The following is a 26,037-nucleotide window of genomic DNA, read 5'->3' on the forward strand; positions in this document are numbered from 1 at the left end:
TTTCTGTACTTACAAAAAAAACAAATCGTGTTTTCATTCATCCGGTTTTTTTACATGATTTATTTCTATTGTACTGTCTGATCTAACTCGGAAAGAAACCGATTTGTTTTATTTATTAGAGGAGTTCACACGATCTGTATTTTGTGGTAAACTCTATCCGCATAGTTTGTTTTATTTTTAACAGGACACCACATGCGTTAAAACAACTGAACAGAAGGTGGGGTAGAAAATCTTTCGATCTGGAGTAAACAAAAATCTGTTGTTTTTGAGTGTATTTTGTTTTGAATTTATTCCTCGCAGACCCTATTTATTCGACTAGTTCTCACTTGGGGTCAGATCAGGCCTGTAAGGTGGACCTTATGTACATTAAAAATGCTCGGAGAAGAAACGGTGTTGAAACAGCGTCCAAAAAGATGACAGTAGTGGAATGATTTGTATTAATCGAGATCTCAATAAAATTTTCTAGTAGTAACGACTTGCGATTTTATTGCATCCCACTGCACTTCTCCGCACTTGCATACCCGACTCCTTTAATTCACAAATTGGGTCAACATCAAATTAGATTTGATCAATGCAAGCGTTGATCAAAATGCAATTCGAAGAAGTTCGTCGTTCAAGTGTGTGCTGTAGGCAACCCAAAATACACCTGCGACCATTAAAATCAAATCCACATTTTGGACGTTTTTATCTGCAACAATTTGATAAAACCGATCGAGTTCGAATCGAATTGTTAAAATAATTTCACACGAAATCACGTCTCGTCTCGTGTAAGATTTCTTCGACGCCAGTCTCGATGTGAACCGCTTGATTCAATCGCGACCAGATTTCGAGCCACTTGACGGTAAAATGTTCTTCTGGACGTTGTAAATTCACACATGTCGACTTGTATTTTATGTGTCTTTTATTAAAACAGGATTTCTGACATAAATATAAAATTATCATATGATGTCGACTTCCTACGGATGATTAGTTTATGACCGATGGCATAAAACTAACCGATTCTACACATTGTCAATGTAGTCGTAGCAATAACATTTGTACAAATATTTGCGAAATGAAGCAATTAAAAGTGAAATTATGATTCCAACATGTGGCACAGAGGCGGTTTTATGGGCAGATTCGCAAGTAAAAACCACAAGTGGACCGCCTTGGTGATAAAATTCATTGAGAAAAAATACTAACGCGAAAAACGTCGGCGGGGTGACGCGAAGAGAATTGTGATTTTCGTGTGGAAATCGGAAATCTCGCGGGCGCTGCTGTGTACTTCCCAATTTCTTTAAGCAACGTACACCCACATAAGCACGCTCAAGTCCCAACATGCGCGCATCTACATGTGATTAAGTGAATGAACATCAAGAACAAACCGTATCAGAAAAGCTCTAAAGCCGCTAGTTCCAGCTGCTGTATCACAGTCGCATCTTGGCGCTGTAAGTGTTAACATCATCGTGTTATCCCCGTCAGTGCTGTCTTTGAACTTTTATCACGTTTTTACAGACTCCCACGCAATTCCTAAAGACATGAAGTGTTAAGTGTTCATCCATACCCCACCGAAAGACGGATTAATCGCACCTCGTAAGTCGATTTCACCTGTTTTACAAAATCCCTCGCTTGATTTTTTTTTGCACTCGTACTTCTCGCCCCTACTTTACAAATTCTTTGTACGTAAAATTGACACACATAGTTATTTTTATTGGATCGTCGTTATCAACTTCCGCATATGTGCAGATCCATCATTTATCTCGGACTTCCTCCGAACGAGACGATTTTTAAAATGTGCACATTGACCCACGAAGTGTTTTACTCGATTTTTAGAGTCGTCGAGTAATTACGAGCGTCACACTTTAAATTAGAGATTTCAGAATGAAGCTGAAAGTTGTACGACCGCAACCAAAAATAACTTTCAGTTTCGTGTTGTAAATTACGAAGACTAATTCGAACAACGTTCGAGTTTTCTAACAAAATACTTTATTTTATAAATAGATACATCTTGAAATTATCGTTGGAGCGACAGATTTATTTAGGTAAATGTGTTGATCACTAACGCAAATCGAGTAATGTGTATTGGGAGAGATCAATCACGACCAGTTGACCCCTTGACTCTTGTGTATTGTTGCAGCGATTCGAATTAACCCCAATACTCCTTGGACACTTGGCTGTTTACAAGTCTGCTCCTCGCCGCATTTTTCACGCAAATCAAAATCACCGAATCTGTTCCAGGTAACATGCTTGGAAAGTCAAGAGCCCTCCTGTGCGTCTTCTTCTTGTGGGTAGTCTCCGTGGGGGATGCAGACCCCAGCAGGTACAACCGGAACCACCACGCGTCCGACTCGGAGAATTCGCTCCAACCTTTGACACCAGGAGGGTAAGTTCTTGCCACCGATAAATGTTGTGCCATCCGAGCGTCGAATTTGTGTCAGTGTCGACGCACTTTGATTAGAAATAAAAGAAATATCTTAGCTGAGGTCGGAGCTAATTTGGAACGCGACGATAATTCCGGATTGGGCCGAAAAAATCGGTCGATCGTCCTTGTAGAACATTTCTGAAATAATCGCAGGAAAATATTCATGTATATATGGCAACCTTGACTGTGGGCGCCTACACCACACGCTTTTTTTGTTCCGGTTACGCACTTACATGTGTAGCGAGCATGGTAATATATCGTCTCTTTTATATTCTCGCCACTAACATTGTAACATATTTTAAATTCTAATAGACAATATAATTTGTTTGCATCCTTGTGCACCGACTTATTTACGTTCGAACGAGTCTTGAATAGACTCACTTTTATGAATATTCATCCAAGTGAATGACGACGCTTCGTGTTTCAAATAAACCAAAACAAAACGATCGTTTTCTTCACGACAATTAGCTAACCCCGCTCTCGTGCAGGAAATGCATTCAGCTTTTCGCAATACGAATGCCATCATCACCGATTGACACTCCTTTGTGAGCCGACACGTGACCGACTGCAACTCAATTCATTTTTGCAAACAAACATTTTCATTGGACTCGTTGGAAAAATCGTGTGAATTAAATCATCACCTGGACGTTTCGACATTCAATTAACCTGTAGGTCGGACATCACGTGCTAATAAACCAAATCTCTAAGCACACAACGATGTCTTCAGATTGTTTGTTTTTCAATCTGTGATCTGTAATCGCGCGGATTTGTAACGCACAGGTATTGTTGTAATTGCACATTTGATGGATCGTAAACAGCAATTAAGTCCGGCTGCTGTAAACGCGATTAAGAGCTGTTTAATTACTAGGTAAATACTTATTAAGCCGATCTAACATAAACATATTTACGAGCGGCGGTTTTATCGTTGTGCTTCGATGAAGACTCGGACACCTAACTAACAAGCAATCATCTTAACGAGATGCATTTGCGTTCTTATTGAATTTAACAAGCCGAGCAGGTTCAATACTTGGATGCGATAAAAATTGTTACTTTCTGGTAAACATGTTGTAGCTTTTTATACTAAACGTCCGGCGTTTCTTGGACGCCGATCTGGCTTGTTTGTCTTTCTCATCGTCTTTCGCTTTTGATACGCCGAAAGTTTAAACACCCCTCGATGTGGATAAAATATTGAAAACGGGGCGCCCCTGCTCTCGTTAAAATTCTACCTGAGCTACTTGTTACGCAATTAATTACTTCTCGAACTTTGAACGCTTTATTCATTACAAACTGTAAACGGTGAAATGGGCGTAAGTGTAATTGAAAACAGGTGATAAGGAATTTAATACCGCTCTTGTTTTATTTGTAGTGTAAAGTGCGCAGCTAATTCGAAAATTAAAATTTGCCGGAAAGGAATTTAAATTAAGGTGAGATTAGAGTGGCGAGTTCCTGGTTTAAGTACCTTTGATAAAAACACTAATCTGGTGGTGTCTTTACACGTTCTTTTCTACCAACGCAGCTCGAGGTGCTATTAGATCATTCAGATTTGAGCGAATGTATTTATCAATTCCAAATCCTCTTCGGGAGCTTCCAAAAATTACCACATCTGCGTCGCAGGATTTTTTATCAAGCTTTTGAGAAGACCTCAAGACTTGCAAGTCCTAAGAAGCTTTGGAAGTGACAGTTAACGACAAATTTCGAAATTTGAATCTCTTTTAAAAGAGCACCACAAAAGTATTCTTCTTTCAGAAGAGTCCAAATCGTCTGAATGATCTTCCCTAGATTCATAAACAAAACAAGCCTGACAGGTCAACTTTTCTGACATAAAAGGAAACAGTTTAAAAGAAATATAGTCGTTTTCAACGACATCCGTGCTGTCAGTGTCATTTTTAATATGTTGGTGCAGATTGTACACACAAATTCATAACCAGTATTCAGAGTATAGGAAAATCCTAGTTAAAAAAAATGTCAAACAAGAAATTGAGGTTATGGTAAAAGAAAAATATATTTCGTGAAACATCAACAACAAACGATAAAACTCAATCTTCAACATGGTGTAAAACATCGTTAAACGAAGTCATCCTCGGAATCCGAATCAGACTACATTTTTTTGTCAGAAATGATAAATAATAATTTGAATTTGCCGCGTCAAGGTAAATTGCCAAATTAGGAAATTCAAAATTATTAAACTGAAACAGCAAGTGATGCCAACATACTGTCATACTGACAGCACGGATGTCACTGAAAACGACTATAGAGTTAAGCCGGCCTAAGATATGTCATTTGGTGGGGGAAATCTGCGCGGACAAATCACTTAAATTACTCAAAAAACAGCTAAATGGAAACTTTTACTCGTTCACCGGTTCTTTAATCTGTTGAACACCCCTATTTTACGAAAGATGAACTCGTCCGACTGTTTTCCGTCTTCGCGCACCCCCACCAAATGACATATCTCAGGCCGGCTTAACTCTACTTCATTTTGTGTTGTTCAGCCATTTTGCCGAGTTCCGAAGACTCATCTATCGGTTTTTGTTTCACATGGTACTTTGTCTTCGTTCAGAAGAAATCATCAACCAATTAATTTCATTCCCCAAATGAAGAACTTCCAATCCTGATTAACTTTGTAAGAAATGAGTTTCCTTCTGGATCTTCTGATTTGGAACACGTTCACTGTTACTGTTTGGACTCATTGCAAGCAAAACCTTCATATATTTTTATCTTTTTTAATTTTTCACTTGTCCATATTACCATATTGGCTGCTAATCAGAATGTGGACCAAGAACTGTCAGTTAGAGTAACGAATTTACACACAATTCACAATCGTTTGAGAATTTAATTCGTACGAGTTAGCACTTATGAAACAGTTTTAATAACCGTTTGTCCGTGATTGTTTGGCAATAACAACGCGAATAATAAACAATTTGTCAACATTGACAGGTCTGTGCCAAAATTCAAAAAACACCAACACTGCAATCAAACCGGCAACGCTGTTTGGTGGAAAATTAAAACAATACGGTTATGTCAGGGGTTGTCAGTTGCTTGCGTAATTCGTCTTTAGTTAATTCGGGTTTGAGGGTTTTTATTTCGTCGAAACAAGTTACAAGGGCTCGTTTTAGTTGTCCCATTGGAGGATTTTGTCGTTTGCGAGGCGTTTTTTATCAATTTTTTCAATTTTTCGTCAACCAATTTGGTGGAAAATGAAAACAATACGGTTATGTCAGGGGTTGTCAGTTGCTTGTGTAATTCGTCTTTTACTTAATTCGGGTTTGAGGGTTTTTATTTCGTCGAAACAAGTTACAAGGGCTCGTTTTAGTTGTCCCATTGGAGGATTTTGTCGTTTACGAGGCGTTTTTATTAATTTTTTTCAATTTTTCGTCAACCAATTTGGTGGAAAATGAAAACAATACGGTTATGTCAGGGGTTGTCAGTTGCTTGTGTAATTCGTCTTTTACTTAATTCGGGTTTGAGGGTTTTTATTTCGTCGAAACAAGTTACAAAGGCTCGTTTTAGTTGTGCCATTTAAGGATTTCGTCGTTTACGAGGCGTTTTTATCAATGTTTTCAATTTTTGCGTCAACCAAATAAAAAATCACCAAATGTAGTGTTTTTTTTATTTCAGTATATAATTCGGCAGGTGGCAAACAGTAGTCGGACACTTCAGTTGGCACACCTGAAGCAGTTCAAGTCTAATACCTGCGCTCTTTCATGTCTTGCTACTTAAACAAAAAAAGAGAATTCTTGGGTACCACATGTAAAGATAAGAAGAGCACGAGAGTAAATAGGTCACGGCGACAAAATTCGTCACTGGTGTCGCAGCTCTTGGATTCTTCACTTGATTGCTTTTCAATCTCGAGGACGTGTCCGCAACGAGAAATAAAACCAAGTAGCTAGTTCGCCTCGTAATTTATGTAAATTTTATAGCGCCACTCTAGTGAAAGACGCCGCCGCCTTTATCTGTCATAATGAATAACTCAACACATGAACTGCGTCCGTTCCTTGGACGCAGTTTTCCTCAAGAATGTGTTTTGCATGGTTGATCTTTCAACTGTTACAAGTTTATCTCGCGATTCTTCGCCGCGTTTAAGATAATTGCAACGTGGGGGCGCTCTCGCCGAATTTTTGTCGTAAATGGTCTGTTGTCTGCGGTTTTGACATCACTTCTATTACACCAATTATTTTAATTTGTCGGTATGCGCTGCGATGCGGTTGCGATCGTCATCTCCATTCATATCTGCGATTTGTGGTCATTTCCTTACATAATCCGTGTGACCTTTATCTAATAAAACATTACTTGAGAAAATTGTCGGCTTAAACCGTTTCTAGGCCAGATGCACCCACATATTGCAGTTCCTTAAATGTCTAATCGTCTGTAATTAGTCTGCAGTTTCTTGTTTGCCCTAATAGGATAATCAATGAAATTAGTTGGAGACCAAGGCTCATTCCGTCATCTTTACCAGATCACACAGTTCTGGAAAAAGTCACCGGTTATGTAAACTCCTGCGATTTCCTCGTGGATGAAATTACAACAACCGCCAGTTACCGCTGACTTGTAATATCAAAACGTGATATTAACACTTTCCTACGGAAGAATTATAACCACTTCGACGCCTTATTGGAGCGAGTATCAAACGGAAACACTAGACGTACACATTAAAAATTTATTTTGCTACTTAATTTCCTAAGTCCCCTTGTAAAAGTGATTGTGTATGTACACCGTATTAGCTTTGATTCTGATGTACTTCTCTGCTTGTTTCGCCTGACTCACATCGTCATCACTGTCTTTACTTTCTTCTTCTTTCGACCTCATGGATATCACAGTGGTGACTCCGTCGAACTGCAATCTGATATTTTCTGGTCCTTTGTTCACACTATTCGAATCACTGAAGGAACTGCAACTCAAAACATGGTCAACAGGCTCTTCTACCAAACCACAGTTGCCCAGTTGTCCGTCGACAGTTTGCGTTGTCACTTCCCTCATCACTGGTTCTGGGGAATTGACTTCAAAATTGACAACAGGAGGAGTGTCGCAGTTCCGTTCTAAAATCGTCTCCAAACTCCTGACTGACAAACCATCACTCCGGTCCAACACCACAGGGACGCAGAGACTCTCGTCTGGCTTCAGACGAAGAGCACCAGATTTGATAAACCTCACTTTCTTTTTTGGGGGCGATCGCAGCAACTCGTTGAGGGTCGAATTGGCGTCGTCGTTGTGCGTTATGCGCTTGGCGAAGACGCTGTAATTTGTGGGGACGCTGAGATTTCGCTCTTTGTCTGGATCGCACCTCGTCAAATCGACCTTCTCGAGGAGCACTCTCGGTTGTAAACAGTTCACTTCTGCGTCCGTCTGCGTGGTCGCTTCTATCATTTCGCACTTAGCTGCATTTCTTTTGGTACATTTTCGGCGCCCTGGTGGCATTTTCACTAAACGTCAGCGTAACAGCTACAACGTTGATCGGAGAGGCGGTTGAAATTCTTCGAGTAACGGTCGGATTGTGAGAGGATTTTTCTTACCCTATTGTTGGGACGGTGAGTGGCGGCACTGGCCATAATCCGTCAATTAGTCTTATCGCAATGAAAAGATAGGAGTGGAGAAATCCACAACTCACGAATTAGCCGTGAAAGAGAACTTGAACTGAGGTAATTGGGCGGTAAGGAGGCTTCTTCCAATAAAACGACTTGATGATTAATTCTCTCAGTTTTTAATTGGGGCGGTAATGGATTAAGAATAATAAAAGCTTCGATCGATTGGCGGGGTGGAACACTTTAGACTCTCCCAATATTGATATTATGGTCACCTCACTCTACATATTTATGGACGCCATAAACTAAATTAACTAACTATGTCACATGAAACATTTGTGTCGCCATAAATTATGCGCGATCACTGATTTGCTTGCTCAGACTCTTCGCATCTTCCAGTCCCTCGATCTAAACGATTCAATCAAATCGCCCGTCCAAGTTGACGTTTTAAGACTTTTCTGACAGATGTGACAATTATGCGCGACTCCATTTGACAGATTTGACACTTCTGCGCGACTCCATCTTGCGACCTACATCTCTATTGTTACTTTCCTTTATCAATGTTCGTGTCAAAACACCACCATCAACAAATATTACGTGAAAATTGTTTGTTTGTTGATAAATTAGGCAATAATTATTTATACCGCGAGACCCTCCTTATCACTCTTCATCGTCGCGTCGACGACTTTTCTTCTAATTTAACAAGACTGCTTCTGACGGGCTCCAGCACCGAACGATGTTTATACCACAAACATCGACTTCTTCATCGCGTAATTTAATGTAGATGGAAGTAGTTACATCACTTAGCGCGACCAGAAGATTGACTATTACTAAACACTTCAACGACTTCATAAACGTTCATTATTTTTTAATGCCATCAAGTACTGCGCCCGACAATGCGATCATTCAGACTTGATTGATGTTGAAAATCGGTGAATAAATAAATTGTTTCTGCGATACTCGATGACGTTCTCTTTTACCATCGCGAGGATCGAGTGGCCGATCGTGTCAGATTAATGACCATCTTATTCTTATTCGGGCAAGTCTGATAGTGCAGCTCGTCAGGAATTAATGATGAAGGAGTGCGTGATACGAGCGAACAAGTGGACCCAGCGGGGGTTCACACCGACCAAATTACAACTAAAAATATATTTACTTTTAATTGTTTAGTTCTCAACAATTGTTTGCTCGCTGTTAATTGTTGTCGAATCGGTGTGGAGTGTTCGAAACCAGTCGGATATTCACTTGGGGAATTTTTATGAGCTTTTCTACTACAAAGCATCACCATTCACAGTGAACACTAACAATCCCGATCAATCTGTGTAATTACATACCTCTCTATCTGAAATCTGAAAGCTTTTTTATGAGTTGATGGGAGATTAACTGTTTGGAAACATTTCGACACATGATAACGTGAGATTATCCACAGGTGAACATCTGTACCGTTTAAACACTTTTATTGCATTATCTCCTCTCATGTTTGTCTTGTTCCAGTCCCAACGTGTGCAAGGCGAGGTACAGGACGTACTGTTGTCCAGGTTGGACAAGACACAACATTTTGGGCTTGTGCATAGTGCGTAAGTACACTCCAGCAGCTCATTGACTCGACATTATCTCGTAACTTATTTTTCAGCTGTTTGTTCTAGATCATGTGGCGCTGGAAGATGCGTCCAACCCAACATGTGTCTCTGCGAAAACGGACAACAATCGACTACTTGCAGTCGCTCCATGAGTCGGACAGGTAACTCTACTGCCAATTTTTAGAAAGGTCTTACAGTGTCTTTAGGTGCAGACGGCAAGTCTTGTCGCGCCATCTGCATGAACGGAGGAACTTGCACCGACGGCAAGTGCGTCTGCACGGTGGGATACACCGGAGAGTTCTGCACAGAACGTGAGTCCCAAAAAAACTTCCACACAACTTCTAGTACTTTCCACGTCGTACAGTTGGCAGTTTTGTTTTCTGCCAACCAATTGTTGTACGTTTGACGTTTGCGACACTTTGACAGATTTTCCCCCATACGAAAAAATAAAACGTGCGATTTTTTCCAGCCATATGCTTGGACCCGTGCAGAAACGGAGGTAGATGCATCGGTCCAGACCGCTGCGCTTGCATCTACGGATTCACGGGGAACCACTGCGAAACGGGTACTTATCCAGTTTGTTGTTGCACTCGCAACTCACTCAAATTTTTCGATGCATAATACATAATTTTAGATTACAGGACTGGTCCGTGCTACACCGGCGCACGTGGAGCTTTGTGCGTAAACCAGCTAGAGGGAGTTGTCTGCACGAAGACTTTGTGTTGCGCTACCGTCGGCAAAGCGTGGGGACACCCTTGCGAGCACTGTCCCTCCCGTCTGGACTGCGAGATTGGATTCTTGAAGAATCAGAAAACTGGAGAGTGTGTTGGTAAGAGTGACGCAGGAGAGAATCCGCTTGACACTTTGTCCAGATATCAACGAGTGCGAAGCCATCCCGCACTTGTGCACCGGTGGACACTGCGTCAACTCGATTGGTTCGTTCACTTGCGAGTGTCCGGAAGGTCAGTCGCGCAACCCCGACACCAACAAGTGCGACGACAAGAACGAGTGCGAAGACGAGGACGTGTGTCTGGATGGGAGGTGCGTCAACACCGACGGTTCCTACTTTTGCCTGTGCAATCCAGGATTCATCCAGAGTCAGGACAAGAAGTTTTGCATAGGTACGTAAACGCTACTGGTGTGCAACGGTGTCAACTAGAGTTTCAGACGGGAGACAGGGACTGTGCTACACTCGGCGCTCCCACCAAGGCTACTGTCAAAACAGCCTCCCGATGCGCCTCTCCAAGAAAGACTGTTGCTGCGGAGTCAACATGGGGGAAGGTTGGGGGGGCGAGTGTTCCAGATGTCCAAAATTCGGAGAAGGTGAGTTCTTGCGCGAAGAGACGAAGAGACACGAGCGTGATTTTCAGACGAGCATCGCCAACTGTGCGCCGGTCCTACGCATCCTGGAGGCAAAGGCGGGGAACCTGTTTCCCCCATCAAAAAAATGGGTGAAGATGGAGAGCCCGGTAACGGTAAAAAACAAGGAATCGAGCTCATACCGATCAACGAGTGCGTCCTGCGCCCTCACATCTGCGGCGAAGGACAATGCATCGACACCTACGAAGGATACGAGTGCATCTGCAAGGCGGGATATCGAAAAGGACATAAACAAGTGTGTGAAGGCTAGTGCCACCCGCTCGAGTGTGCCTCCTTTGTGTTTATTTGATGAGTTGTTTCGCAGATATCGACGAGTGTAGAGAAGGGAAGTGCCAAAATGGAAGGTGTACCAACACTCCTGGCAGTTTCACGTGCGTGTGCCCCCCAGGATTCGACGTCTCGCCAGATGGGACCATCTGCACGGACCACGACGAATGCGCGGAGATCGGAATGTGCACCAACGGCATCTGCATCAACATGGACGGGAGTTTCAAGTGTCAGTGCAAGAGCGGGTTCAAACTGTCACCGACCGGATTCGCCTGCATCGGTACAAATCCTAAGAATTTCACCGTCAAAGCTTGATCGAATCATGTTGTAGACATCGACGAGTGCTACGAGAACCCCAGGATCTGTCTGAACGGCCGCTGCAACAACATCCCGGGTTCTTACACTTGCACCTGCCTGCCCGGATTCGTCGAATCCACCGACAAAACCTTCTGCAGCGACCTCGACGAGTGCATCAACACCGGAATGTGCGACCACGGCCGCTGCGTCAACATGGAAGGCTCATTCCACTGCGTCTGCGACTCCGGATACCGTCTAGGTCCGGACGGCAAGCACTGCATCGACATTGACGAGTGCATCACGAGTCCTTGCCAATTTGGCACTTGCTACAACACTCCCGGAAGCTTCCGGTGCGAGTGCCATCCAGGCTTCAGTCTGGGACCAGACGGACGCACCTGTCTGGACACGCGCAGGGACCTCTGCTACCAAGAGTACAGAGATGGTCTCTGTTTCAACCCTTCGACAACCGCGGTGACACGATCGAGTTGTTGCTGCTGCACCATCATCACAGGCAAACCCATGGGGTGGGGTACGAGTTGCCAGCCGTGTCCCATGCCGGGAACCACCGATTTTGATCTCTTGTGCCCGCACGGAATCGGATCCACTTTCGACGGAAATGACATCAACGAGTGCGCCCAAAATCCGAATATCTGTCAAAATGGCGCCTGCGAAAATATGATTGGCACCTACAGGTGCATCTGCAATCCTGGATTTGAGGTCGACGAAACTGGAAAGATCTGTTCGGACATCAACGAGTGTGAAGTTGAACAGCTGGTAAGTCTCGTTGTTGCCAAGAAGTGCACGGTTATTATAAATGTTTATTACATCGCAGTTGGCTATGGATGCGCATAATTTGCCGCCTCTTCAAAATTTGTAAATTTGACATTTGACAACTCACACTTGTCACTTTTCAAAATATTTATTAAGGTGCATTATCTCAAAGTTTCTTGTTTCTAGGCAAACAAGAAACCACGTCAATATCCCTTTAGTATCGTTACGCTATGTACTGTAGGTGGCAAATGTCGCAGCCACCTGCGATTTATAATAACCTTGTAGTACTTTGACAGATGCGAGTTGTGCTTGCTTTAGTACTCGAGTTGCCATTATGAATTGTTAGATGAATCGTGCAGGTATGCAGCGGCGGTCAGTGTCGCAACACTCCCGGAAGCTTCCAGTGCATTTGTCCCACCGGAACCCAACTAAACCCTCACACTTTCGTGTGCGAGGACGTCGATGAGTGCAGAGAGTTGGGCCCCGAGGCTTGCTTCAACGGCGAGTGCGTCAACACTTTCGGCTCTTACAAATGCGAGTGCGACCCTGGATCGATTCTGGACAACACCGGAAGAATCTGCATAGGTTGGACCGCAGACGAAATCGATTTTCCCGACTGTATGAGACTTTCCAGACAATCGCAAAGGTTCGTGTTGGACCAAACTCAACCACGGACGCTGCGAGAACAACTTGCCGCAGCTGAGCAGACGCTCCGAGTGTTGTTGTTCTATAGGAGTCGCGTGGGGTTCCCCTTGCATACGATGCAACCGCAACGAGTGCGACTGTCCCAAAGGCTACGCCAAAATCGACGGCAAGACCTGCACGGACATCAACGAGTGCGACTTGCACCCAGACATTTGCAGAGGAGGCACTTGCGTCAACACTGACGGGAGCTTCACCTGCACTTGTCCCCCGGGACTCACCCTTGATGAAACAAGTAATAATGTCTCTTTGTCTTGACTGTTGTTGCAACACTCATTTCAGGAACGTTCTGTTTGGACATAAGACAAGAACAATGCTACGTGCGCTACAAACATGGCAAGTGTACCAATCCCATCGACGGCCTCTTCCACAAGAATCTTTGTTGTTGTTCTGCTATTGGTCGGGGGTGGGGAGAAAAATGCGAACCTTGTCCCCGACCAGGAACCCAACCTTACTTGGAGTTGTGCCCCAAAGGTCCAGGTTTCATCGATAGGAAGGACATCAACGAGTGCACCGAATTTCCTGGGATGTGTCAAAACGGACGCTGCAAGAACACCATAGGGGGGTATAGTTGCAGGTGCAACAAAGGTTATGACTATGACGACAACAGAATCAAATGTGTAGGTAATTATTTGTTGGGACTGGGTTAGTAGAAGAGCCGCTTCGAACTATCTGTTGTAGACATCGACGAGTGTAGCATCACCACGAGTAACGTTTGCGGGAATGGAGTCTGCAAGAACATCCCGGGAGATTTTATGTGCGAGTGCAACGAAGGGTTCCGAACCATGGCACCGATGCAGATTTGCATGGGTAAAACTCGTCGATCCTACCACTCCAACACGTTCTAATCCGACTCTTTAGACATAAACGAATGCGACGAAATACCCGGACTGTGCAGAGGAGGTCACTGCCTCAACACGGACGGATCGTACAAGTGCGAGTGCCCCCCAGGACACGAACTCGCCTCCGACAAACAATCCTGCAAGGACATCGACGAATGCTCCAGGACCAGCGGCATCTGTTCGAACGGCGTCTGCGAGAACATGATGGGGACCTACCAGTGCGTGTGCAACGAAGGGTACCAACAGACAGGACTGAAGTCGCATTGTGAAGGTAAGGTACTCGGCACGAGCCTCTCAACTAGAACCCGTCACTCAACAAACTTCTACAGACATAGACGAATGCGACGAAGAGCCTTGCGACGACATCTGCATCAACACCCCCGGCAGCTACTCCTGTTCCTGCGGGTAGGTTCCCCACCCTGTGTCCCACCTGCTGAACCATCTCATTCCAGATCAGGCTACTCGCTCTTGTTGGACGGCAAAACTTGCGCGGACATCGACGAGTGCAAAGAGAACCCCAGGATTTGCAACGGCGGCAAGTGCACCAACACCATCGGGAGCTACATCTGTCACTGCACCGAAGGATTACTTCCCGGACCCGGTGGAACATCTTGCTTGGGTAAGACGCAACGTCGCGCGACCGTCGATTTAAACCGTCGTTTCAGACATCGACGAGTGCAAGCAAAATCCAAACATCTGCGGCAGCGGCGAATGCGTCAACACTCTGGGGTCGTTCCAGTGCAGGTGCGAAGACGGCTACTCAGTCAAGCCCGACGGGGGCCCTTCTTGCAGCGACGACGACGAGTGCTTCTTGGGATCGTTCAACTGCCATATCAACGCGGATTGCATAAATAATCCTGTATTGCACTATGCACATTTTTTCTCCGACTTATTCGCACTTTTTAGGGCTCTTACCAATGCAGATGCCAAGACGGATTCACCGGAAACGGCATCAGTTGCAGAGACATCAACGAATGTTTGACGAACAACGGCGGGTGCGACCAGAACGCCCAATGCATCAACACCGACGGTTCGTTCAAGTGCGAGTGTGACGCCGGGTTCAAAGGGGACGGGTACAACTGCGTGGACATCGACGAGTGTCTCAACGATCCCAATCTCTGCGAGAACGGTCAATGTCTGAATTATCCGGGTTCATTCAGGTGCGAATGCGAGATGGGGTTTATGCACCCGGACGAGAGGAACGACCAAGCGTGTGTCGGTACTGACACCAAACTCTCACATATCTCTTCTTAAGACGCTCAATTCCAGATATAAACGAATGCAACATGTTTAACAATTTGTGCGTCTTCGGTAAATGCGAAAACACTTTTGGAATGTTCCGGTGCGACTGTCACGACGGGTACAAACTAGACGGTTCCGGGGGCAACTGTACGGACATCGACGAGTGCGAAAGCCCCCAGTCTTGTCTCTACGGCAAATGTACGAATCTCGACGGAAGCTTTCGGTGTATTTGCCCCCCAAACTACGAACTAGTCGCCGAAGGAAACGCTTGCATAGGTATTCGAGTACCTCTCGACTTCTCTCTCTTTGACACTGCTTGTAGATCGGAGGACGTCTAGGTGCTACATCCAGCTGGACCAACAAGGCAGGTGCGACGCCCACACTGCCGATTACGTGACCAAAGCGGCGTGTTGCTGCTCCGTGGGGAAAGCCTGGGGGCCTCAGTGTGAACTGTGTCCCTCTCTCGACAGCGTCGAGTACCAAGAGCTCTGTCCCGGAGGGATGGGGTACAAACCGAATGATCTCACGGTAGGGGCACCAATCGTGATCGATTAGTGTCAAAGCGTTCGATTCTAGGTCGTGTTGGAGGACATCAACGAGTGCGAGGAACACGAGAACATTTGCAAGAATGGACACTGCACCAACACTTTCGGCAGCTTTATGTGTTCTTGTAACGAAGGGTTCCGCCTGGACGAGGCAGGTTTCATGTGTGTGGACATCGACGAGTGTGCGGAGAATCCGGGGATTTGTCAAGTGGGACAGTGTATCAACGAACCAGGAAAATACCACTGTCAGTGTCCTGAAGGGTACATGCCCTTGCCTGGAAGGAGTGAGTGGATTTTGCGTCTTGCAAAAACCTGCACTACAGCATGATTCTTCTAGGAGAGTGTGTGGACATGCGGAAGGACTTGTGCTTTCTGAATTACAGCAGGTGGAGGTGTTCGACTCCCATGACTCAGAACCAGACCCGCAAAGTGTGCTGTTGTTCGATGGGACAAGCGTGGGGCCAGCCTTGCGAACCTTGTCCCCTGCCAGGCACTAGTAGGTATACCTTGCAGTTTTAACTTTGTACCGCCAGACGTGACCAATCTCTACACTGACCCTTCTGATTCCCAGATGAACATTTTGCGTTGTGCGGAGGTCGACCCGGTCAGATCGTCAACCCGATGACGAACGAAACCATCGAGATCAACGAGTGCGACTTGATGCCTTCGATGTGCAAACACGGCGAATGCATGAACACGCCTGGAAGTTTCGAGTGTCAATGCAACCGGGGCTACATCTACGACGTCAACTCGCACCAGTGCATCGACGACAACGAGTGCTTGAGAAACCCGTGCGAGGGCAACGCCCAATGCATCAACCTCCCCGGCAGCTTCGAGTGCAAATGTCCCGAAGGGTACAAGCACGGCTCCACCTTCATGGACTGCGTGGACATCAACGAGTGCATCGAGAAGCCGAACATCTGTCAAAATGGCGACTGCAAGAACTTGCAAGGGAGCGTCCAGTGCATCTGTCACACGGGGTACTTGCTGACACCTTCGAGGGACGCCTGCGTCGACATTAATGAGTGTCTCAGACACCCCAACATATGCAACAACGGCACTTGCGTCAACATGGTGGGACAGTACAAGTGTCACTGCAATCCGGGCTTCAAGCTGAGCAACAATAATGACTGCGTGGACGTCGACGAGTGTCACATGATGCCGTTCTTGTGCCGCAACGGCAGATGCAAGAACACTGTCGGGTCCTTCGTTTGCGAGTGCGCCACGGGGTACACGCTGTCGTCGGATGGTCACAACTGCAGAGACGTCGACGAGTGTCACGAAGTCCCCGGAACTTGTCTTCCTCCCGGGCGGTGCACCAACGTGATGGGTTCGTTCGTTTGCAGCTGTCCCAATGGTTACGAATTGAGCACGGTGACGAACCTGTGCGAAGACATCGACGAATGCGTCGTCAATCCGGGAATCTGCGAGAACGGCGTCTGCACCAACACCGACGGTGGAGCTTTCTGTTCGTGTCCCGACGGCTACATCCTCGACCACAGCACCATGAAGTGCGTCGACGTCAGACAGGACCAGTGCTACGACATGTACAACAGGGCCCAATGCTCGGAACCTCGAGGCATGCAGATCACCGAGAAGGAGTGCTGCTGTTCCAAGGGGGCCGCCTGGGGGAGGAACTGTGAGAGGTGTCCGGCGGAAGGCTCCCGTAAGTTGTCCCGACACGAGCACATCCCTAACGATTCACCTTAGCCCAATTTTCCAAGCTTTGTCCTGAGGGACCCGGCCGGATGGACACCGGAAGTGACCTGAACGAGTGCGAGCTGATGCCGCACGTGTGCGACGGCGGCGAGTGCGTCAACACCGACGGCTCCTTCAGGTGCGAGTGTCCCATGGGCTACGTTCTCGACTCGACTGGTAAAAAATGCATCGACGACAACGAGTGCGTCAGCACTCCCAACGTCTGCGGAAATGGCACTTGCACCAACGTCATCGGCGGCTTCGAGTGCACCTGCGGGGACGGCTTCGCGCCGGGACCTCTCCAAGTCTGCGAAGATGTCAACGAGTGTCACGAGATGGGCAATCAGTGCGCGTTCAGATGTCACAACGTGCCCGGATCGTTCCGCTGTATATGTCCCTACGGGTACGCTCTGGCCCCCGACGGGAGACACTGCCAAGGTTTGTTCGTCTCATTCTCTGAACAGTTCTCACCGCTCAAATTGTAGACGTGGACGAGTGCATCACCCCAGCCAACAATTGCAAGTTCCAGTGCAAGAATTTGATTGGTTCGTTCATGTGCATCTGTCCCGAGGGCTACACCCAAGTCGGGCTGACAGACGACTGCAGAGACGTCGACGAGTGCGCTGCCAACCCGGACTTGTGCCAAAACGGAAACTGCGTCAATTTGCAAGGTTCTTTCAGGTGTGATTGTTACGAGGGTTACGAACCCACGCACGACAGGAGGAGGTGCATCGGTGAGTAGACCTCCAAAGAGAGAAACATTCTATCGGGTTGACTCCAGACAGGAGACAAGGAATCTGCTTCAGGAAGTTGATACACGGCAGGTGCACCACTCACAACCGTGAAATGAAGCACGTCACCAAAGCGGATTGTTGTTGCTCGATGGGCGAGGCGTGGGGGCCTCAGTGCGAGCTGTGCCCCTCCAAGTACACGCCTCAGTACCAAGAACTGTGCCTGGACAGTGGATTCACGGTCGACGGTCAAGGTGAGTACGAGTTGTGGCGATTCGTCTTGTGATCAGGGCTAAGTCTAGACGTGAACGAGTGCGAGACCATCCCGGACTTGTGCAGACACGGCCAGTGCATCAACACCATGGGCTCGTACAGGTGCATTTGCAACAAAGGATTCAAGACAGGTCCTTCCGGACTGTTCTGTCTCGATGTGAACGAATGCGAACGTACTCCGGCGCCTTGTCAGCACATCTGTCGCAACACTGAAGGCAGCTTCATTTGTTCTTGTCCTCCGGGGTATCTCCTCAACGCCGACGGTCTAACATGTCGAGATTTTGACGAATGCGCGACCGGACAGCACGTTTGTCAACACACTTGCATCAACACTCAAGGAAGCTACTCGTGTTCTTGCCCGAAAGGGTACATCCAAGTCGGCGACGACTGTCAAGGTATTTGACATTTCCCAGTTTGCCAGTTCGACTAAGACACTTTTTAGATATCAACGAGTGCAAGGAAGACACGACGATCTGTCCCAAACCTGGACGGTGCGTCAACACTTTGGGGAGCTTCAAGTGCATCTGTCCGCGCAGGTTCAAGCTAGATTCGACTGGTACTTACTGTATTGACGCCGACGAGTGTCTGGATGACACCAAATGTCCAGAAGGTAACGACCATTTAGCATTTTTGAGTCGAGCAAGTCGCACAAACGATATTTTCTTTGGATACATAACCTCACTTTTAATGTAAATTGTATCACTAATCTTAAGCTAAAAACTATCGTGTCGCACCAAGAAACCAAGAAAATTAATTGTTTTTGTAAAAGAAATCATTCGCACCATTTCACTACTGTTTTTCGCTAAATAAATGATTTTTGATTTGAAAATTACGCCATACGTCAACACAAACCAAAGCTAGTTCCAAGCCACTTGATTACAGATTTTTTGACAGACAATTCTAATTTTTGTGACAGGGTGTCAAAATCTGATCGGGGGGTACCGATGCGGCTGTCCCGAAGGCTACGTCTTGCATTACTATTACAATCAGTGCGTCGACGATAACGAGTGTTCGAACAATCCATGCGGAAGCACCGGCAATTGTTTCAACACCCCTGGCAGTTACAGATGTGGATGTCCCGACGGGTACCAGTTTGATAACAAATTAAGCATCTGCATTCAGGTTTGACTCGTTTTATGTAGTACCACCGGTACCAGTTGACTTTTAGGTGAGCGCCGGTTGCAGTAGCGCCCCCTGCGCCTTCGGGTGCACGTCAGTCGGAGCTTCCGGATTCGCGTGCGGGTGCCCTCAAGGGTACCAACGCATAGGCCAAGGGCACTGTCTCTCGACCATAACCCCCGCGACCGTGGGCTACGGACATGACATCGGGGACGTGCCGACTTACCCCATAAACGAGGGGTACGGGTCGGCGTCCAACGACAAGTTGATCACAACAGAGGGATGTTTCTCTTGCAAGGTGAGTGTCGAGGGTGCAAACGTGTAGATTTGACTGTCGTTTGGTAGATCAACGGCAGACACAGGAGACACTACAAGCTTAATCTGGAACAAAAGTCTGTCGGGAATCACACTTTGAGGCAGATATTTAAGAGGTCGAAGAGATTCAGACGACACCATCACGGGGAAGATTTAGAGTTGAAGATCAGTCTGGGACAGACCAAGCACAGGATGCGAATAATCAAGATCCAGCCGTCCGTGAAGCGAGAGATGGAGTACATGATAGTGAGAGGTAACGAGAGTGGTAAGTTCGAGTTGATGAAGAAGCACGGAGTGTGGGCGCTGCATTTCAAGAGGAGATTAAGGCATCCCGGAGCGTTCGACTTGTTGATACACGGAAGACCGAGCAAGAGTCAGCAAGAAAACAACTACGACAAGCCGTTAACACTGCGAGTGCGTTTAGTTGTCACGGAATGAAAATAATTCATAGGTAAATTTGTCACATGTTGATTATTATTTGCTAAGACTCACCAGTAAAGTGCGATTGATTCCAGACGGAATCGATATCATTTTATAATTAAAATAAGATATTAACACATTTTGGCACTGCCACAGAGGGTCAAAAATTACACTGCCGATTCGATGTGTTCTATCGCAACAGTTTTAGCTGCCCTGAAATAATAAAATGTGTTCATTTATAACGCGTCGATAATTTTTCAACATTTACACTTTTTTAAACGAATAGATGTAGGCCATAAATTAAACAATAAGTATTATTACAAAATATATATTTATGTGTATAGATAGGTATTTAAGTAGTTACCTAAAAATTTGATTCTACAACGAGATGTTTGTAATATATTTGCTTTTCAGTAATAAAATATCTTGCATGAAAGTTGAAATTGTGTTTTATTGGAAAGAAGGCGACGACTTTTTTGTGGTATGTACTCATAATTGTGCCATCAAGGAAATAAAAAGTGATTAAATGAGTGTGATGTTTTTTTAAATTCCTTACAAACCTCGACGACGAACGAATCAAAATGAACAAAAACTGTTTCTGGTTCAGCTATCTGGAGCAGAGGAGTTGAGCTAACGACAGATTAATTTCGTGTGCAAACATAAAGATTTTAAAATAATTCTACCTGTTGATTCTTGGAAGAGGAGTAAAATTGGAGTGAAGGGTATCTCGTGTCGACGAAAAATGTTCTGTTCAATCTCATTACTTGTTTATTATTTTCTAAGAAGGGGCGACGTTATTCCTGAAATTCCAAGGAGTCGCCACAGTTTTGAAAAATAAAACAAACAAGGAAATTACTGAAATTACGGAGTCATCTAAATTCCCTCACCTCCAGTGTCCCACACATGTTTTTAGCCTTTCAGTTAAATTAAAACGTTTTGACGTGCTCGTTTCTTTCAATAAATATTTGATTATTTTTGCTCTATAAAAGTAAATAATAGTAGTAATACAAATAATTAAAAAAAACGAGAACAAATAGATTTTCCTAATTCAAAATTTTACTCTTATTTGAATTAACTCAAACTACATGTCCAAGTTGTAACTTAAAGTTTGACGAGAGGCGATTGAACTCGTTGCTCGTCGCCATTTTGAAAAAAAAAATGCTGGAAAAATAGAAGTTTTTGCGAGTTTTTCGTACCAAGTCTAGATATTTTGGGCTCAAGCAGATCTTCGCAAAAAAAGTACCGAATGTATTGATAGTGCAGTCAAATAAAATTTTCTCCCGTTAATTCTAAAAGTCGAGAAAAATATGTAACTGGTACATGTGGGTTCATTAGACTCTATTATACATTTGCACCATTATCTCAAGCGATAATCGAGAAAAGACATTCTAAACTTGACCAATCCGAGTTGAGCACTATCACCATCAAGGTACGATGACCACAATTTTGCGTTGCCGGCATTTCGAATTTCAAAATTTGTTGCGATATCTATCAATAATTATTTTTGCGGTCTACCAACCTGTCCGATTTTTAGTAATACCGGAGGATGAGGTTCTGGGATTGGTGAAATTGAAAACTTTATAACTTCGTTATGTGAGCAGCAGGAAATTTTATTTTAATCATTGTGTGTTTCCAGGGCACTTATATCAACCGATTGTTGATAATAAGCCTACCTAAGCGAAGGGCTATGTTACGGGAATCGCGATTCAATAAATTCAAAAACGACTTACCGCTGGGGTGGACGTCTGAATTTTGTTCGTGTCTCTGTACGCGGTGGAACTCACCTCGTGTTCGAGATGTTACTTGTTTGGTAGTATATCGACGAACTATTTTCTTCTTTTGGGCCTCCCCGAGAGGGAGGGTTTTATTGTCGTTTTCGAACAGACGAATCGTGAATCGAAAAACGCGCCAATGACACACGATAGTAGAGTGCAACCACTTTCAATGAAACTAAATGCTAAGATCTAATAGATAAAGAACTAACTAAAATGTAAGGAAACAACAAAAGAAAAAAGTAAAGAGAGAAAAGGAAAAAAGATCAACTATGTACAAATTCAACAGTCATCTTGGAGTCTCTTGCAGTCGGCACTAAAATTAGTACATATATTAGACAGAGTTGGCTCCATCCTGGTTCCTAGAGGCGTTTGTCGATTGTTAATTAGCTGCACTGTTATTGTCAAAATTGTCATTATCTGCGGTTAAATAAAATTGCTCATTAACAAAATGTTTCTAGAGTGAAAATAAAATTTTTGGTAATTGTTCACTTTAACTACTTCTGGAATTTTCGCGTTTTTTCTGGCTAGACAGCCTCAGGACGTCCCCCTACATCGTTTCCCACCAGTCAAACCTTGTGCAAATGAAAATTTTCCTTACCCTTTAGTTATAACGGGTGACTATTAAAATTTTCACTTGGAGTTGGCTTTGAACGAGTTTTTATTTTTTCTGTTACTTTAGACACACGCAAGAACGAACGACAAATGTCAGTCAGTACAATTGAAACATAACCCATAATGTTAATTATAATGTCAAACTTGTCAGTGTCTAAGGTGCCAGGAAAAACAAAGAATGATCCACAGCCAACCTTAAGTGAAAATTTTAATAGTCACCCGTTACTAAGACTTGGCGCGACCTTGACGCGACCTTGAAACACAACAAAAGAGAAAAAAAGGCATTTGCACAAGGTTTGAATGGTGAGACACGATCTAGGAGGACGCCCTGAGGCTGTCTAGCCAGAAAAAACGCGAAAATTCCAGAAGTAGTTAAAGTGAACAATTACCAAATTTTTAGTTGACCGCTTATTAATTTCAATATTAATGAATTATTTTGTCTAAAATCTAGTGTATTAATGGACCTCATTAATAAACTATTTTTCATTAATCAACGATTTTTGCGATTTTGACGTTTTGATGATATTTTGATGTAAAGTCCATTCCCGTTGGATTTTCCTCTCAAGGTCAAATAATTAAATTTTTTGGCTCTGTAATTATGTTTTGTAAATAGTGACATGCAGGTAAACACCGTACAGGTTGGATTGAGCATTGCTAAATCGCATTATGTTGGTTAGCTGCATGTCACTATTTACAAAACATAATTACAGAGCCACAAAATTAAATTATTTGACCTTGAGAGGAAAATCCAACGTGAATGGACTTTACCTATAAACAACCTCGAACATGCATTGTTTGCACTTACCAACACTGCAGCAGGTAGTGCAGCAGGGTTTTCTATATTTTATAGATCCATAACTGCACAATCACGAATTCATTTTTTCAAAAGGCGACCTTTTTGGTTATATGTAATTCGCATGTCATATTTTTCAAAGATAACTAAAGTCCATTCAAAAATCAAAAATCACCAATGTCGCATTTTCCTCGATAATTGCTATCGGCAACGCTGTCTAGGGTAAAATTTGATGAGACTTGTAATTTTGAGGTTAAATGTTTATTAAGTGTCTTGTTTTTCTGGGCATGTTTAAGTAAAAATAATAAGAATCAATAAATAAATGAAACGTGCTGCTAAAAAAACAATATGAACGAAATTCAAATCAATTGAATTATATTTTGAATCAAATAAATGTCATAATTTATAGTTACCAACATAGTATGAAAAAATATCTACCTAGGGTTTTTTAAATTTTACCAACCTAAAGCAACAGGTGGTGGTTTTTTGATTTTTGAATGGACTTTAGGTTTTCTTAGCAACCGTGATTTTTACGTGAAATTGAATGTGAATGGAATTGACGTCTTCTGACACTCTTTGTGGAAAAGTGAATAGAAAGTATTGAAAAATTTAAAAATGGCCTACCCTTAGGACAAAAAAAAAGGATGAAGGTATTTTATAAGGTGTCATCTTCATCGAAAAAGATAAAATTGGTTTTATTTGGCTTTCATTTGAAATTTTATTACAAAAAAAAAGTTTGCGGTCAACGAAAAAATTTTGTAATCAACTCGTTTTTAATGGGCGATTAATAATAATCTCAACTAATATCTGTTCACGTTGGATTGAACATCAGTGGTGCAAATCGCTCACATTTTGCGTTAACTTTCATATGAGTTGTCATAGTAACAGGTCAGTCATTTGCACCATAGCTGTTCAACCCAACGTGAACAGGTTATACAGGCTTATTCTAAATGATTGTAGTCCAAGTAGGCGTAAAAACTGAATGTAAAATTTATGGTTGCCGCTCCATATAAAAAATACCGTTCACACACAGGAGTTAAATTGGATGCAAAACAACTCAATATTTTTAGAATTGGTTGCAAAACAACTCAATATTTTTGGATTCAATCGATAATTTAAACAAAATAAATAAAATTCTCATCACCACGCTTTCACCTAAAAAATGACAGTGACAGCGACAAAAATTGACAGTTCGGATGAAAACGGCAAAAATTTTGTAACATGGGCATGACCTCCTTCGACTACAATAATTTATGATAATCCTGTATTAAAGGCACTCACTCGCTACACTCGTTCGTGCTTTGAATAGTTTTATTAACAAACTAGTTTATTAATAGTTATTTATTTAACGAGTTCGTGTGTTAATTAGGTTTTTTTTGATATGAGTGGGCCAGATTAAATCGCGAGTGAAACGAGCGTTTTAAAGGCCCACCAGTGCCAAAAAAAGTCCGATTTACACAAGAACGAGTTGAATACAACGTTTTTTTGTTCGACGACCCCCTTAAAGGCTCCAAATCGCTTAAAATCTTTAAAATTAATTTGACGTTTCGTTTATCAAAATCCGTTCATATAGGAGAAAATTCTGAAATTCTGACAGTGTCGAACAAAAAATAACTATTACATAGGTATTATGTTAAATATTTAGATTTGCTTGCACAGACTTCACAAAGTCTGTGGCAACCAGGCTGCCAAATCAAATACATATATCTCTCAAAAACTCCCCTAGGAACCAGGATCGAGCCTACTTTCTCTATAATAGTCGGCACATGCCTGTTTTCTATGGGGAGGCAGTTCTGGGACAGTATACAGGGTGAAATTGAAAAATATCAAAATATGTACGCCATAGTATCTTCAGTAAGTGAATAATGCAAAATGTGGTTAAATATTTTTAAATTCGTCCAATTTAACTTAATTCCATCCCGAACGAGACGCTTTTGGAAATTGTAATAAATCGAAACATGAATAGCGGCGAAAACGCTTTAAAAACAGAGTCACAAAACCTTACTATGAATGAAATAGCCCAAAAACGTGTAAAAATACTATGAATGAAAACCAAAAACTATTTGCACCATTTTTGCGTTGCACTCGACAACTTTTTAATCTTACTATTCTTCCTAATGTGATATCAGTGGCGTACTCAACTTTTATGCATGGTATTTCTGCCCTCATGCGGATGTATAGCGCAAAACTGAATGCACGTGATTTTGACAAATGGTCTGAAGATCCTGGGATTTTAATATTCTGATGTACTATCAGTGGACATAAAAAACTGGGACAAACATGACACATGTATAAAGTCAAAAATCACAAATTTACATCGGATAAATTTGGCTTTTTACAATAAGGTTATAAAAATTATGACATATTGTCAGAAACATCAGGTTAAAGTTCAGTTCAGTTTTTAATGTCCACCGATAGTACATATATCGATTTCACCTTGTATAGCTAGCTATAGGTATATGTAGTTAGTTCCAGTAATAGATATTTACCGAATTTAAAAAAGTTAATTAATAAATATTGATTAATATTAATATTGAAAGGTTATTAATTAAGAAAAAATTTTAAAAGAAGATGTTTATTTATCAAAGATTTTTATAAAGAATTTTACAGTAAATGTTTATAGTATACTTATAATATTTCTTTATAATTACATACTTTAACGCATTCAGAAGTTATTTGTTTTTTCTACCAAAAAATGTATTTATAATGGAAATTTCGAGAATTGATTTATAATTCCTCTAAAAATTCTATAATTTAC

At 43.3% G+C, this 26,037-nt stretch overlaps 1 protein-coding gene across 3 annotated transcripts; it reads left to right on the top strand.

Annotated features, from left to right (window-relative positions):
- Window positions 1-1,128: 1,128 nt before the first annotated feature.
- On the top strand, window positions 1,129-20,542 carry LOC138136033 (fibrillin-2-like). 3 transcript variants are annotated; one of them, XM_069055086.1, is made up of 34 exons: window positions 1,129-1,572; window positions 2,218-2,362; window positions 9,412-9,494; window positions 9,551-9,658; window positions 9,704-9,808; window positions 9,967-10,062; window positions 10,132-10,326; window positions 10,370-10,618; window positions 10,665-10,820; window positions 10,868-11,122; window positions 11,182-11,424; window positions 11,476-12,215; window positions 12,572-12,797; window positions 12,847-13,149; window positions 13,197-13,538; window positions 13,596-13,724; window positions 13,776-14,027; window positions 14,086-14,161; window positions 14,209-14,375; window positions 14,422-14,615; window positions 14,663-14,975; window positions 15,026-15,274; window positions 15,321-15,526; window positions 15,575-15,827; window positions 15,881-16,039; window positions 16,115-17,209; window positions 17,254-17,679; window positions 17,727-17,975; window positions 18,023-18,226; window positions 18,275-18,640; window positions 18,688-18,855; window positions 19,162-19,367; window positions 19,414-19,662; window positions 19,710-20,542. In XM_069055086.1, exons 2-34 carry the CDS (start codon window positions 2,223-2,225, stop codon window positions 20,115-20,117), a joined length of 8,610 nt encoding a protein of 2,869 aa, XP_068911187.1. In that variant the 5' UTR covers window positions 1,129-1,572; window positions 2,218-2,222; the 3' UTR covers window positions 20,118-20,542. The 3 variants fall into 3 exon arrangements, with proteins under 3 accessions (XP_068911187.1, XP_068911188.1, XP_068911189.1); XM_069055087.1 differs by lacking the exons at window positions 1,129-1,572; window positions 2,218-2,362; window positions 9,412-9,494; window positions 9,551-9,658 and having other exon boundaries at window positions 10,139-10,326; XM_069055088.1 differs by lacking the exons at window positions 1,129-1,572; window positions 2,218-2,362; window positions 9,412-9,494; ... (4 more) ...; window positions 10,370-10,618; window positions 10,665-10,820 and having other exon boundaries at window positions 10,970-11,112.
- The last annotated feature ends 5,495 nt before the right edge of the window (window positions 20,543-26,037 follow it).

Source organism: Tenebrio molitor, chromosome 7, assembly GCF_963966145.1.
Source record: "Tenebrio molitor chromosome 7, icTenMoli1.1, whole genome shotgun sequence".
NCBI classification, from domain to species: Eukaryota; Metazoa; Arthropoda; class Insecta; order Coleoptera; family Tenebrionidae; genus Tenebrio; species Tenebrio molitor.